We start from the raw sequence: 17,414 nt of genomic DNA, 5'->3' as shown, positions 1-17,414 counted from the left end.
AATATTTCAGTTCTTTTTTTCTTCACATCTTTATGTCAATTAAATCCAAATTATCACATTCCTACCACAGGGAGAATGAGATACATTATATAACGTAATGTCCAAGACTAAGAATTTAAAATAAATGTCTGATACGAAACTTATTTTATTAAGTTGGTTGACAGAAAAAGCTAAATCAGTAATGCTTCAGAAAAGCCTAGTTTCAGTTGATATATATATTTTTTAAATGATTACATCAAATAAAAATAAATAATGTTTTTTTTCTTTTTAAATGAAAATTGTTAGCTTTAAAAATGTAATATACAATGTTAAAGGGTCCGTACAAAATAATTTATAATCTGAATTTAAATAAAGATAAATAATGTCTTTATTTATTATATGAATTTAAAAATGTAATATACAATGTTAAAGGGTCCGTACAAAATAATTTATATTCTGAATTAAAGAGAAACATTTTAAGATATGTTTGATTTATTTTTAAAAATTCTGCCGCCGTTGTTTTAAGCACAACATTGTCTTGACAAGCCTCCACCACACAGTCCCTTGATGTAACCTCCGCTGCAGGAGTTCCAGTTGTTTTTACAGATTCCACCTATTCTCCAGCAACGCAAATCCGATCCTTTAAACAAGACACCCAAAATGATTAACATAGACAAAGAGTTAATGATGATATATCTGTTTTGAATGATTTAAAAGAAATATTTGCGGTTTGATTGATATCTTTGGGGGAAAAAATCAGACATTTCTCTTTAACCTTTTATTTATCTGTTGGACCACTTTAATTTAAACGTTAAAAACGTTTTACTTATTAACTTCCCAAAAAAATATGCAAACATGATATATTTTGAGCATTAAAATGTTCATTGATAATGAAACGATCTTCTTTTTCGATCACTCATAGAACCGAATTATTGTTCTATTGCAAGTATATTTTTGAAAAAATCCCAACCCAAACATTCTTCAGTTTCAAAAGCAATGGTTTAAAAATGTAATGAAAAGCTATTGATATCCCAATTACTCATCAAGTATTAAAGATTTCAATAAGCATGTGGTTTCGATTCTTAAATGTTGTGTTACAATGAGTATTTGAAAAAAAAATGGAATAAAATGAAGACATTGTTTGCAGTCATATTTCACTGATTAATATTAAGTATAGTTTTGCTTCTTAACAAACACCGCAACATTTTCAAAAACGATATTTAATTATGTTGTTGAGAAAGTTTGTAGCACAACTCACCACTAACACAGCACTTCCGGTTCGCGGGACCAGCACACAATCCAGTTCTGTAGGAGAAACAAGACTCTGAAGTATATTGACATCTTCCACCTGCTGCCCAACATGCAGAGTCATCTCCTTCAAATAAATAGAAGTTTTTTAGTCTTTCTCTTTCATTGAGTCATATCATTGAGCCTAAATTGTTCGTTGGGTTTGATAAACATCGATATTTTGACATAAAACTTAAAAAATATTTGATGCATCCAAATACAAATTTTAATATATGCAAAAACTAACGTCAGAGGTAACTTGACAAAAAGATTTTTACATTTCATACACTAAAATAAACTAAAAAATCTTTTGTAAGCATATCAATTTATTAACTAAAAGTTAAAAAAACATGTCCCAACCTTTAACAAAACAAACTGAGCTAATCAGTAAAAGACTGACTGTAACAGAAACTGATTTTAACAGCTGCATGGTAGACGGTCGAAAAAACGAAGCTGACTGGATTGTACAAGTTGCCCCTTATATAGCTGCCAACGCAACTCCAAATCTGATGCCATAGCATGAGATAAGCATATCAAGTAGTCCTTTTTGTCGTCACTTTAAAAAATCTGTTTCATGCATTTTCTGGTTTCTCATTAAATGAACAATTATAACAGATATTTGAAATGTTAGACACAATATCTGAATTAGGGAATTTCAAAATATGATGGCATTTATAGTTTGTGTTTGAATAATGAACAATTATTTGGTTTCATTGTATTAATAAATGTTATATTTATTATTTTTTTTATTCATACTATATTCATAACCCTTTGTAAGCATTTTAAAAATAATGTTATCAAAACTAATTCTTATAAAAAGTGAAGATATTTTATGAGGATCAGCATTGACATTATATATGATAAGTAGCCAAATAGTAAAACACTTGCCGCGAGTTTGACGATTTTATTTCCAAAACGTCCAAGAATAATTAACTTCCAAAGTATGAAAACAAATTAAAATCTAGAAAATCAAATTACAACACCGTCGTTCCTATATATTGGAGAAACAGTATTATGTTTAACAAATTAATTATCTATGGGTTTTAAACTGTATCATTGACATCTTGTATAATTATATAATCTTCAATAATTATTAAACAATCTTGGGACAATATTTATCGTCATCATCGCATTATTTTCAAGTTGCATATATTGCAGATTTTCGTAGGCCTCTAATTTTAGAATACTTTTTAATACAAGAAGATAAGTTGGGAGATTAAAAAAAATCTTTAAAAAAAATAAATATTAATAAACTGACGCTTTAAACGTGAGAAATTATTCGAATAGGTCAAAAAATACCTTGCATATATATCGTTGAAATGATCATGGGCGCCATGCATTGTCCAAGAAAAAAAACCAGAAGGTACACGCAACACACGTTATCATAATTTTTAGATACATTTAAATCAAAAATATATTAACAAAACATTCGTGTAAATCATATCTATGTCGTCAATCACATATTACAAAGTCCTTCTATAATTTTCTAACTTTAAAACATTTTCATGATAAAAAGTAATTTTGATCATGAAAGATATACTGTAGAAGCATAAATATTCTTTAAGTTTAAATTTTGTTGTTTTTAAACCAAACAAAATTTCTTTGAGATTTAATTTCGTCATATTTTAATCTTTTGAAATGTATCATGTATCAACTCTGTATTTAAGAAAACTTTGGTTAAAAATTTGTGAGTTTAATTTCAATGATTAATATTGGCAACGAGAATTACGAAATTAATTCATCAACAAATATTTCTGGTTCTACTCTAATATGTTAGGATAAATAATTATTTGTGTACATTAATCAAACGGACGCCAAATAATTTTTTACATGTCAATATAGAAGCACTTGATATTGAACGGTAATCTCGTTGAGACTCACCCTATTCTGATAAGTGGCAACATATTTATGCGAATCAAACAGTTTTTCTAATTTCAACAAAACGTACTGTTGTTTTTTTATTATTTTGTGAAACCGGCCTCAAGTGTATTTTGGTTTGAAATCGTCATACTAAGTACAATTGACAGTATTGTCAGTGCCATTTATTGAAAGTAACCATTTTACGTATGTTACAAACAAACCAATTAATGTAACATCAGTTTTGCTACGGTGGCAATTATAAGACAACATCAATAGTGCTTCAAACATCTGTTTAGCATTAAGTGTTGTTTTGAGGTATATGAATATGATACTGTCGTTGCTAACATTATTTCTACCATAGATTTGACACAATGAGGAACTATTTGTTGCTTTTTGTCTCTGTCTATGCATTGTTTGTACTAATTGAGAATAGTGTCAATGGTAAGCTTTTTTCTCATTGAATGATATTCATTAAATAATAAATAAACCCTTTTTGATGTATCTAAAAACTGATTTTGTAAAGACCATGTTTAATAAAAAATATGAGCTTACGGTCAATAACTGTGGTTAACTGATCATTTAAATCAAAAGTTTGATTTAAAATATTTTACGCAAGATGATTGGATTCGTATTGTATTCAAATCTAATAACAAGTCTGTAATGCTGTAGCTGACGATTCTCCATGCTGGAGACTGAACGGGCGATGTCAGTGGACGAGTGAGCCGTGCGGTCGGTATAACAGCGCGCCACTCTGTGGAGGGCCAAACAACAGACAGTGCTGTGTAAGAGGTGGGAGGATAAATTTTATCCTTTAGAGTCAATTGGAGAAACATATTTTTATTGGTGTGTTAAAAAACGTGTAGATGATTTCTTTTGTCTCGAAATGTAACACATCATATAGGAATACATTCAATGTGAATACTGTACATGTACTTACACACTGGATTCCATATTTAAGCTTTCATGTTTGGTCAAATCAGGACCTCTGGAAATTCCAGCCGATCCTTAAATGGAGTTTGGTTTACACCAACATCAACAGGCATATATAGTATGGTGAAAATAGCAAATTTCGTATAATACAGTTTTAAGGGAATACTGATCAGGGGGCTTGCTTTCATATTTGGTCAAAAGAAGATTTTGCAAATACAAGTCGATCATTAAAAAGAATTGAGTTTACACAACAATATTTAGGCATATATCAGGCATACTTAGCCTGATGAAAATAGCAAATTTCGTAAATAGAAGTTTTCCATTTTGATAGACGTTAACCTTAGAAAAGTTTCAACGTAAGGTTTTGACTGACCTTGTCCAATTAAATCGAAGAAGAGGGGTTGACTGATCGCTTAAATAAGAGTAATTAATAGGTAATGCAAGAAAACAAATAATAATTAATTAAAATGACAAGTAAATTAAGACTACGTTACAATATATTTATGTATAAAGTGTTTGAAAGAAAAGATTGACAACAATATCTGTATACAGGAATGACGTAAAAGTTAAACTGACAAAAACAAAGTGTCTTGAAAAGCATTGGACATTTGAAATGCAAACGAACAGTGATAAATGATTTTGAAATAGTGTATCGGTAAGATAATGCAAGTGGTAGCTTGAACACTAAAACAGAAAAAAAATTATTAAAGAATTATGAAAAGTAAGCAAATTTTCAACATATTCCCATATTGAGGATATGGGAAATATCACAGTAAAGTTCCTTGGCAAATGTCTAGGATAAAAAGTATGAGGCTCTGTCATGTCTATTAACAAGTAAAATGCTTTTATAACTATAGAAATCAAATAATTATTTTACTGAAATCAAAAGTGTTCTAAAAATACCATTATAACAAATTCTTAATAAAAGGAAACTGATAAAAATGTTTTACATGATTAAGTTGTCAAAGTACAATTCTACAATATGCTGAAAAAAGGAAGACGTATAGCACGCCATTATGAAATATTACAAATAACCGTACAACAACACAGCGAAACATTCAAACATTAAAATTATATGTATACGTATATATACACTAGAGGATATTAAATCATATGTATAATTGGATTCAGGTGCCGATCGCCTCTGTGAGCAGAAGTACTGGTTGGGTCGATGTAAGTACACTAGTAGTTATTGCCGTGGAGGCTTCGATGGCGCGAATTTATGTGGCGGGGGCAACAACAGGCAGTGCTGTAAATATTGATGTCAGCAGTTATCGAATATGTAGTCCTTTTGTGGACAATCAAAAATGTAAACAGAAATAAAGTATATAACTTATATGCGTATTTGTGATGTTCTTTTGAATACATTTTTAAAAACGTTCACAGGATGAATCTCTGCCATTCAGTCAATTGAAAGGTGACTAAAAGGTAACGGCATATGTGTGCAATTCAGTCACCTTTCCAGACCATTCAGTTATCATTCAGTTGACTGAATGGCAGAGATTCATCCTGTGGTTTATTAAAGCGTGAAAGCAAAGTGAGTCTTGGGATAAGTATTGTGTATTTTGATTTTTTGCTTCCTTTCCTATCAAAGACTACATGTATCAGTCAATGCGCTGCGAGAAAACTGCGATTATTTTCTTTTTAAAAAATCACAGCTAAAAGATCTTTCTTTAAGGGATGACTTAGAAATTGTATTTGCTACAGTGTCAAAAAAATGCTTCTAGAAACAATTGCACATTTTTTAATATACGTTAACTGTCCGACATTTAAGAAATTTATCATACCAATCTCTTAATTATGCTACGTTTTATTATGCCTTTATTTAAATTGGCGCACAGTTAATTAAAAACAGAACTGATGAAAGCTACGTATGCATTGAATCAGATGTAGGGGAGCAAAATGTATTGAGATGGTATATTTTTATAAATTGTGAACTGGTTACAAATTTTTGGATCCAGTGGTACATAATTATGTATATCTTTAGTGTCTTATAACCATGGTAATTTTTATGCGAAAGACGTCAGGTTATAACTGTTTATGACAAAACGAGCACAAAAAATGTCAATATGTATTATCATTTATGAAAATACTAGTTCATAAAAGATAAATATCAGAATTTACTAAAAGCAAACATTCGATAACAATCAGAATTTAAAAACAAATCTCAATGAATTCAATTATCGGTTCCTATTCGATTCGTTCACAAAGACGTAGTTGTCAATGTTGAACATGATATACAGCATTGTCGTGACAGGCTCCCCTACAAAATACGCTCAGCCTTGTCTCTTTTCTGCTGCAAGAGGTCCAGTTGTATCGACAAGTTCCACCCATTCTAGAGCAGCTTAAATCAGCCACTTTGTGAAAGTGAAAATATTTTGATGCAAGCATTGTTACAACGCACTTTGAAAAATTACGCACTTTGAAAAAAAATGTTCATAGTTTAATGAAAACAGTTGATAGTTTTATATACAAGAAAAGATTGTTTTAACCTTGTTCATCTTAATGTGATATATTTAAAGAAGAACTCATTGCATTCTCAGCTAGCTTGATAAGCAGTTTCTAAATGAGATTTTTTTTTTCTTTTCTCCTAAGCTATTAAGACAATGCCGACAATTTACACCAAAAATTTCGGGAGGTTTGAATTATCAAATATCACATGAACTTCATTGCTTAGCAACTGCATTTCCTTTTTTGAGTATGCAGCAAATTTTCCTCTTATCTAGTATACTAGTATTGGGCTATGCCTGAACGAATATGATTTATATATATGAATAATGGAAATCAATGTATAATATATTTCAACTGTCTTATTGCAATATGATTTGAAAAAAGGGTACCTTAATTCTGTTTATCAAAAGCAATATGATCTCTGAAAAGATAAATGCAAAAAAAAATTAACCCACATCCTAATGCTTGTTTTTAAGTTTATAATAATTTAATGTTCGTTAGTGTTAATATTCTTTTATTGAAGTGATTTATTTGATTAGAATACGAAAAGAGGGTTACTGTTGAAACACATAGATTCTTTAACATACCAATGGAGAAATTATTGTTCGGCCAGCTCGTTTTTTTTAATATCACTTCATGTACTAATACAGAGCATATTTCTTTTTCCGATCTTAAATGTTTACCCAAAGTTACTGAATATCATATGTTTTGGAAGGAAAATGAGAGGTAGGGGACCTTCTTTATGTAATCAATTAAATGATGGACTGGTATTTGACCTGTATCTTTGGTTAACCCCCACCCCATCCCCATCCCCGTTCTAAATACGTTAAATTAGATTCACGAGTGTTAACAAATCATCATACTAACAAAAAATTAGAAATTCAGTTCCAGAATTTGTGATATATAAATATTTTTTCAAAGTGCGTTAAGAGTGTCGATATCAAAAAATGTTGATGTTCATTCATAACGCACTTTGAAAAAAATTTTCAAAGTGCGTTGATCTTGTCCAAATTTTAACGCACTTTGAAAATTTTTTTCAAAGTGCGTTGATTTTGTCCAAAATTTAACGCACTTTGAAAAAGTGCGTAATTTTTTGAAAGTGCGTTGCCACAAAGCATATATACTATTATGATTGTCAATGCAATAATATAATTTCATTTTATTGCACTTACATCTATATCATATTGTGAACACTACCTAATTTCCTCGTTTGTCTAGGATATGCAAATTTATCTATAGTATTTTTGTTAATCCGGATCTTTCCCGGTCAGATAAATTTACTTCTAAATAAGTATTCTTTTAACGCTTCCTTTCTAGATTCTTCTTAAGACTGGTAAGACACTTTTTAATTATCTCAAAAAACGTACTGTAGATAATTTTCAACCTAATTTTCAACCCTCCACCATCTCCCCTTTTTTCTCCTTTTAGAACCATATACTGCCTTCTGTGTTGTCTATTTTTCAGTGTCGACTGACCTAACCATGACCTGCCCGAGCCCTGTGTACATTAAACCTCACAGTGACTTGCTACGTCTGAACGATGACTAGGATAATGGAGCTATCGTCGCACCCCAATTGAAATGGAAGAGTGCTACAACTCAAATCATTTTACTATCTACTTTTGAACTTTTTATTGAATAAAAAATGTATTTATATTCTATTTCATGAATTCGATAACTTTGTTAGTTCATGGTTCATGGATTCGATAACTTTGTTGGTTCATGGTTCATGGATTCGATATTTTTGTTGGTTCATGGTTCATGGATTCGAAAACTTTGATGGTTCAGTGCCAAATATTTGAAACTATATAAACTTTTCTGCATCGACAAGATATATAATCAAATTTATCTATCGTATCAATACATTGTTTGGACTACTGGAGGATTGTAAAAATAATTGGTTCATATATGGATGAACCATGTATTTCATGCATTTAGTCATGTTATTCAGATGAACAACGATGATTTTCGTGTTGTTAATTAAAGGGCGTAACTCTATACTTCCTGGACTACGAGCTCGCGCGATAGGCTCTTCCTTTTATTCAAATCTTCTCTGAGTTACAAAACAAAATTAAACAGCGAGTGAAATCGAAAGTGATTTTGATAATCAGTTCTTGCCGTCGAATGACTCAAGTGAGTCCGCCCACTGCGTCCAGAGCCCATTTAGAATATATCTCATCGAGCATCAGCATCAACTGCATCAAATGAAGCAGGACAGGGAACGTCACAGAACAGGGTATTTTTTTTAACCATGCCGCACATATTTAAATTCAATATGGTTCACGGTTTTTGATTAATACCTAATACTGGTATTCTAATTCTTTTTAAAAATTGTTTAGTTTAGTTTAGATTTAAACTAAGAAGGATATCTTGCAGTAGATATTATATTTACCTAATCTTTAATTGTTTGTCTCAACCAATAATAAAATATTTTTAGACAGAAATAGCAATTAATATTTTTGGAGTATTTGGACAGTTTATGTTTCTAAATGGTAAGTCTGATGTTGGATTCAATGCCCTAAAAAATATGTATAAATAATACCGCACATTAGAAACATCCAAATAAATACTTGGATATTGAATGGAAAAGGATATTTTACAATATATCTTGCCTTGTACAAGGCAGATGTATATTACCTATCTACGGGCATTGTACATAAGTAGCTCGGGGATGAGATAATTTTGGTATCTCCGAGCGAAAAATCTCTAAATCCCCCTTAGTTAGCAATAAACTAATATTTGTAACCATATGTAAGTTGATGTTTGCTTCTATTTACATGTGCCTGTCTTGGCTCGATTACAAGTTACATCAGTCAGATCTGCAGATACACATACAGTGACAGTTGTGGTCAACGATTTTGCCACTTTTTGCGATGTGGTGCATTCTGACAGTAAGCGTTGAAAATGAAATTATTCAATAAATTAAAGAACTTTTCCTCTAAAGGAGGTCAATTTAGTCTAAAAATGGCCACGATCATCGAACTCTCATAAATATTTGGTCTCAAAAGATTTCTCATATGATTGGGGTGAACATTAGATTAAATACATGCTATGTGTACTAGTATTCTTCAAAAAATCGTGGGGGACTTTTCAATGATTAAACACGCTTATTTCAAGTCACAAATTAATATTGTTAAGATGTAATAAGATGATTCGGGTATTTATCAGCGCACTTTAAGCACAACATTGCCTTGACAGGCCCCCCTCACACAGTTCCACTGCATGAGTTCCATGCATGAGTTGTTTTTGAAGGTTCCACCTATTCTTCAACAGTTATAGTCTGCCCTTATGAGAATATTGAAAAGAAAGAAAATGTGCTCGGTACTAGTTGTCATTTATGTTTAATTCTTCTAGCTAGCGGACACGTTAAAAACTTTATGTAAATTGTGAAGACATTCGTACAAAGGTGATTTCGAATAAATCAATGAAATATTTAACAAAAATTTTATTTGTCGTTAGTTCAGTTTTTCATGTTATAATATAATTGTTGTTCTGCAAATCTTCATTTATTTAAGCTGTTTAGTCGAACGCCATCTGAAATCAGAAGTTGAATCAAATCTTCGGGTCTTAAACATTTGTGAAATCATCATACTAATGCATGGCAATATATCAAGTTTTTAAAAAATACATTACAAGGTTGATCTGCTGGAATACGTCGAAGTCCAACGTAAACTTTATCATATTTACATTGAATTTATAAAACAAAATCAAATACAATAAAGTTTTTGATTCATGGCTTTTTAAAATGGTTTAAATTAGGTTATAAAACACAGCATTTCTGACCAAAAACGTCACATGGATATTTCAATTTTTTTTTTGCATTAACTAATTAAGAATTCTTTACATGAAACATATAATGCTATATTATATGGACTGAATTTCTTTAAGTATTCAAAGAGACATTTAAATACGCCTCCATTTGACTAAATAGTTTGATAGGCTTAAAGATAAACTGTGAAAAAAAATTCTTGGGAAAATTAAACAACGCTTATTTTTTAAGAAAACAGTGATCAGTATTTGTTCTTTGACATTTTATTCTTAAAGAATACATGTACAGTGTATACATACATCATTTATAAGTAAGCTTAAATTCAACTCAAATTCATGTATTTTTAATCAATTTTTTTACAATTATCATCTCAGTCTTGCTATGCATAGTAATCGTCGTAAAAGTGTCACAAGCATGCAATGGCCACATAAAAAAGAGAAAAAGACAAAAGTCTGATTTGAATGAGATTATCTATTTCACCTTATCTTTAAACTTTAGATATTTTCAGGTGTATATAGAAATACTGCACAAGATTTCCTCTACAAAAAATAATATTACAGTAAGTACTGTAATTATAAATCATTCTCGTTTGGCTAGCAAAAATTAGATCAATTCTTCAATAATAAAAAACTGTCTACAGTGATATTTTACAGATACTGACATTGCCTATCCACTATTGTATGCCGAAACCCAGTGCCGTATTTTGTTGATGTCGCATATTATTTGTACTAGTTTTTATTTTTCTAGTCATTTTTAAGCTATTAGTTTTATAAATGACGTATATACAATTAATTTATTTTGAACGATTGGATTTTCAAGAATATCCATTGTATTATTAAATCTATGAATCGAATGCCTATTGATGGCAGTTCCGAGTACTGCAGTTTATTAGGATAACCTCAAAAGTGCTATCACCTATTCATATTTTTTTTCTATTATTTCAACAAATATAGATATTAAACATATTATTTATATGAAAAAATTAAACTTTCCCAAAAACGCAGTATTTCCAGTTAATTGGACCGGCACACATGCCTATTCTGTAGGTCAGACAAAATGACCCTGGCATATATTGACACCTTCGACCTATATTATCTCCTGCAGATTTAGGTAAATCTAATTACAGGTATGAACATGAACCTTTGATCTATTATTTTATGAAAATAAAAATATCGTTAAAAACTAGCTATTGGTAAATGTATCATAAGCAATAGTCGTCTCATCTTATATACCTTTTTCATATTAGTGTTGATGATATTCAATAAGCTGAACTGATTTAATATGATCATACTCGCCATCACTTAGACAAATCTGTTCCATTCCTTTTCTGATTGTCAATAAACGACTCTAATTTTGTTGTATATATGCAAGTAATGTGTGTTACATGTAGTTATTAACGCGGTTAATATTGCGTTTAAAAACTGGCTTGTTTACTATGGAAAAGTTGTTTTAAATGCAACATTATTAAAAATTGTACCTTATTACATAAAGCATTTCCGTCTTATTTTCGAGATATCTAAAAAATACTATGAGATACACTTAACGTACTCAAACATGGATACAAGCATGTGTTCATTGTGCTCCAATTCAGATTTTAAATACATGTACAATTAAAAATTTAAAAAAAAAAGTATCTCTGGGTCTAGCAATTGACCTATACATAGATGTCTGGGATTTACAATTTATGGTATTTTTTATTTTTGGATATAAATTCAATTCGAACGCTACTTACACTTTCATCTGAATAAAATACATAAAAGTATGACATGTTTAATGAAAAGAGGTTTTAATAACAAAATCACCATTTGGGCATCAATGTTAAAAATAGATTAAAACAAGTAATCGCTAACACTATCAAATTTTAAACACAGAGAATTATCGTGAATTATGTTGTATCTATGAAACATAGGAACGCTTAAAAATATAAAGAGATAAAGAGCTCATTTAATTTTATCTCGAAACAACCTGTGCCTTAATACTTGTCAATAAAGTGTATAAATAGACTCAGATTATTTGATATTACATAAACACTAAATATGGCTTTCATCAGGCTACTGACTACGGGTTTTGCCCTGTTTGCTATTTTCTGTACTTTATCAACAGGTAGAGTATGATATATTTCATATTGCCAGACTAGATTGTTGACAATATATACGACGAGTGCAATTTTAGGGTCTTCCGCTTTCTAATTTTCTCTTTGTTTCTTTTTTACTTTTTTTGTTTTTGTTTTTTTCTTATAAATTTTCGGAGATGGCTCGTTTGATTTCATTTTAATTTTTTTGGCTAATGCCTCATTATTTGAAGATTGTACCGCTGTTACAATTTTTTAAATTTTTACTTCCGGTCGGTAGTTATCGTGTTTTACGATTTTTAAAAGTAAATTTTGTTTGCGACGTATCCCAAAAACGAGTATAGATAGAAGCCTGTAAATTTTAGAGATGATAGAACTTTTGTCTGGTGTACCTCGGTTAAAAGAATGTCGGCTGTCACTTCCGTCACCGGAAGTAACTTTAAAAAAAATTGAACTTCATCTTATGGGAAATCGGACGGAAGACCCACTCGTTGCTGGCAAAGAGAACGCATCTAGTTTATCGTCACTTTCGCTGTTATAATAATGTTCAAGATAGTTGGACCGGCACACATGCCTATTCTGTAGGTCAGACAAAATGACCCTGGCATATATTGGCACCTTCCACCTATATTATCTCCTACAGATTTAGGTAAATCTTTAATTGCAGTTATCGCCTAATCATCTAAGAGTTAATTTGTTATAAAGTCTGCATCATTGTTTATTAATTTCAATAAATCAAGTTCTCTTGATGATGTTTGGACATTTTTAATATTTAGTGGAAGCAGAATATCAGTGCGGAACCAGATTTCCCATGGCGGAATGCACCGATTCGGCAGAACATTGTTTGTTTGGTGTCGAAGCAGGAGACGGTTTGTGTGATGCCGGACTGGTCTGCTGCAGAAAAATTGCAGTGTAAATCATCATGTTATGTTCCATTAATGAAACAATCTCAGACAATAAAACTGAAATTGATCTAAAATAAACTTTTTGACTTTTTAAAGAAAAAAATGAGCTACATGAATAATCTTGATTTATTAGATATTTACAATTAATGTACGAATATTTAATTTATATAAGAAAAACAGGCAACCATTCTACACTTCCTCTATGGATTAAATTCATCAAACAAGTATATAATTCAATGTAATTTAAAATATTTAACATAGTGCTCAAATTTGAAGCATAATATTTACAAGAACGTCCAATAGCAATTACATAGATGTAGAACACAAACAATGGTAATAGTTAATTGAGTGTTCCTTTTGAATTACACATAATTATATAAAACAGCGTTACATCAATGCCTTTATCTTCACTGTGATGCCTTCCTAATCTGACAGCGTAAGGTTTGACCACTCCTACATGATAGTATGTGTATTCTGGATTGACCTTATTTTCCCTTGATACAATAAAAGTACCGACTATTACGTGGTCCTATTTTGGGTGTTAACTTGACATTTGTAATATCAGTCAACAAATTTACAATCATATGCATCAAATGTTCGTGACTTTTAAATGGAAGAGGACAGTCTGGAATGAAATATTGTACTATATCGATAACATTTCTTTTAGAAAGCCTAAACGACTCTCCATATCCATTTTCGTCAGTTGAAAGTTGATTGAATTCAAAATCTACGCCTTTTATGATCATTATGAGTTTAAAGCGAAACTTCCACCTGATCTAACAGTTTTAAATGCATCCAAGATGACAACGATGTGTACCTTGTGTATTGATATATTTTTCATTATAAAAAAAAATGTGAAAAATTTATTTGCCTGTAATATAATTTTTTGGTGTTTTTTCTACATCTTACTATGCTAACTTCAGTCTTTCTTGAAAGATAAGCTTGTTCCTACTTCACGAACAGTTCCTTTTTACATTTGGTGCATTGAAAGATATGAATTAAGTTATAAAAAATGCTTCACCAATCTCAAATTCAATGTCGATGTCAATAATATTATTAGTTTCCAAACCATAGACTTTCAAATAGACTTGTAGAATTTCATCGTCCATGTGGTTGTTTTTCTCATCACATTAAAATGAAATATTGTGTCTTTTTCAATCCATTGTCTCGCAAAATATTAATGGCACATTTGAATGTTTGGTTGAAAAAAGTAAGGAGAATCGTTCATGGTAAAGTTGGCTTTTCTTCATAGCAATCTTATGAAAAAAGAATGAAAAAAGTATCATTTAAAGCATAGTATTAGAAAATGATAGTGGTGATAACGAGGTTTGAAATTAAAATATGTTTTAATATTAAAATTTTAGAACAAGACTTAAGAAACACAGTCATATTTTACTGTGGATGTGCGTTTTCTGTGAATACATATAAAATTTTGTTTTTATCTCAAACGTACAATACCCCCCCCCCCCCCCTCCCTAAAAACAGACTACGATTTTGAAATATTTTATCCATCCTAAAAAATAATTGGCCGTTGAGTTTATTGAAAAGATTCTTATACAACTAACATTTGAAATGCTTCTTCAGTGTGAATGAACTTAGTTTTGTTTCTTCAACATCACGCACCAAGATATGTTAATTTCTTAACGATAGTTAATCGCACGCTGAAGTGCACAGGACGTGCGTAGAATGTAAAGCATGTACGGAAACTATAAATCATAATTTAATTAGAGACATCAATTGTAGGAGGAATTTTCAATCTGTCTTTCAAACGGAATCAAAGACGACCAACATTGTTTAAAGAAAATAAAACATCCTTGCATTTTAAAATAAAACTTTATATATTGATGCAAAAGAAAATTGCAAAAAAATAAAGAAAAAAAATTCATTGATGTTTTATTAAGAAATTGATGTTCGAGTAAATCAATTAATTCTGAAATAACAAACCAATACATTTTGAATTACATTATAATATATTAAAGCCATGAACCTGTTTATCGGTTCTACAATTCTCTTGTTTTAGTGATGAACGATTTGTGATTCAACTTTTTGCATACAAGATACCAGCTACACAATACGTAATATTGGTATCTTTTGTAGACAACAAATAATTCTTTAAAAATGTTTACCCTTCATGTTCATTATTTGTACTTGTAGTTTGGAATTAACGTAAGCAAATGAGGATGATTAAAGAAATGTTTGTTACATAAAGAAACATGTCATAGTTTAATTTAGTTGGTTGAAGATAATCAAGCTCTTCCAGAAGCGCTTGATTATTATAAGCAGATTGACTCGTTTGTAGGTGAAAAGAAACACGTTACAAACTCTTGAAATTAGTTTTAAAGACTTTTGTTCCTGCTGTATTTGTCTGTGATATAGCTAGAGGAAAAGAAGGCATGTTTTACAAATAGAACTGCGCATTTACTCTTTCGTTCTTTAATTTCATATGCAGCAGAGGTAGCTCAGATTTATAACATATGAAGAATAATAAAATAGTTGAAATGCCACACTCTACTTTAGATAATTAAGATTTTGCCACTGCATTAGATGACAAAAAATAAAGGGGCAAATATGAAAAAGTCTTAGGAAATTTTAACATTTACTGTCACTTTTAAATATAAGCAATCTATTTTTTCAAATTACTGCATTGCTTGATAGATGATATTTAAATAATAGATGAACAATTGAAAGTATGATATGTTAATTTATATATGTTGGGAGTCAATTCTAACAATTCTTTAGAAAACAGGATTGTTTTTGTCTACACATTGTCCACTGGAAAGAAAACACAATATCATAGAAAAATAAGATGTGACAAACACTGCAAACTATTTGCCTTTGTTTTTATGAACTTGCAAATACAAATTAAAAGTCGAATCCAATGCATATTATTTGTTTGTTCTTAAAAATATGAGAAGACAAGTGTGGTTTGATTGAGTTTTATAGAGTGACAAGAAATTGTTACACTACGTCTTTCTTTACTGAAAGTCCCCAACAGATTAGTACCGTCTATTTCCGATGTATTTACTAATTCATTAATTCAGAAGTATCTTCTAGTATTTACAGAGACCATTGTTAAATCATTGTATAAATATTATACTTTAAACCTTATATTACAGACTTGATATGCTTTAAAGTGCGTACATTTTAACAAATAAGAGTTCCCTTTCTCTGTATGTTTCTTATGGATCTGAACTTAGCAAGCATAAAAGAACAATGTATATGTACATCACAAATGGTATATAAGCGAGTTATATATTTTTTCTACAATAATCCCTCAATTTCTAGGTGTTACATAACACATGAGAAATTATTTTATTTGGTTGTACTTCTTTTTGTCCAAATAGTTCTTCAATTATTCATTAAAATGGATCTTGAAAATACGCAAACAATTGTAAGTGATTGTCAATGTTGAAACTCAAAAGACTGTAGAATCATATACAAATACATTAAAGCAACGTAATAAGGTCTCTCAAGTACGTTGAATTCCTGCTCCTAAGTTGCAAAATGTGTCATTGATTACGAAATATTCTAAACATTATCGATTTCAAAAGTATAAAACAATACAGCTCTGAACATGATCTGTAATAGGTGTTTGAATGAGCTGCATACATTTTATTTGAAGTGTTTTTTAAAAGGAATAGGAATTGGTACAACTTGATAAACAGAATGCGATTTGTTAGGAGTGGTGAAAATGATCAGTAAATTTTTTGATAGACACAGTTCAGACACGAATATGTTAAATAGCATTAAAAATTTTAATAGGTTAACTGCAAAAGTTCCCCCTTTACATGGTGTAACTTATAGTAAAACAATTTTAAGTACTTATTAAAAACTTTAAGGTACACTTGCATTGACGTTTTGTTTAGATAACTATCTTATCATTTTCCTCCATTACACATATTGGTGAAATTGATTAATCATGTACATATTTAATATCAAATCGAAATTGATATTAAACACATCAACAGAAAAGTGCTTCTTTACCTAAACACAGATTAGACTTTGTAAACACTATTGATTTCTAAAATCGTTTCCAAAACATTTTATGAAAGAAAAAAAATATTAAAAATGAGTAAAAAAAAATCACACGGTTAATATCAGATCATTTAAACGCTTTCGGTATGATAAGTACATGCAAGTGAAGGCGTTCACAGAATTCCTGTT

General features: G+C 30.3%; 2 protein-coding genes across 2 annotated transcripts; one reads left to right on the top strand and one right to left on the bottom strand.

Annotated features, from left to right (window-relative positions):
• Window positions 1-349: 349 nt before the first annotated feature.
• Window positions 350-1,736, bottom strand: LOC128182057 (lysozyme 1-like). The gene is made up of 3 exons (XM_052850670.1): window positions 1,627-1,736; window positions 1,238-1,354; window positions 350-619 (listed from the first exon to the last, which is right to left on the bottom strand). Exons 1-3 carry the CDS (start codon window positions 1,694-1,696, stop codon window positions 501-503), a joined length of 306 nt encoding a protein of 101 aa, XP_052706630.1. The 5' UTR covers window positions 1,697-1,736; the 3' UTR covers window positions 350-500.
• Window positions 1,737-3,452: 1,716 nt separating this feature from the next.
• LOC128182568 (uncharacterized) lies at window positions 3,453-5,392 on the top strand. Its single transcript, XM_052851283.1, has 3 exons — window positions 3,453-3,567; window positions 3,796-3,915; window positions 5,188-5,392. Exons 1-3 carry the CDS (start codon window positions 3,498-3,500, stop codon window positions 5,316-5,318), a joined length of 321 nt encoding a protein of 106 aa, XP_052707243.1. The 5' UTR covers window positions 3,453-3,497; the 3' UTR covers window positions 5,319-5,392.
• Window positions 5,393-17,414: the final 12,022 nt, after the last annotated feature.

Source organism: Crassostrea angulata, chromosome 4, assembly GCF_025612915.1.
Source record: "Crassostrea angulata isolate pt1a10 chromosome 4, ASM2561291v2, whole genome shotgun sequence".
NCBI lineage: Eukaryota > Metazoa > Mollusca > Bivalvia > Ostreida > Ostreidae > Magallana > Magallana angulata.
This window is presented reverse-complemented; position numbering and strand designations above follow the sequence as displayed.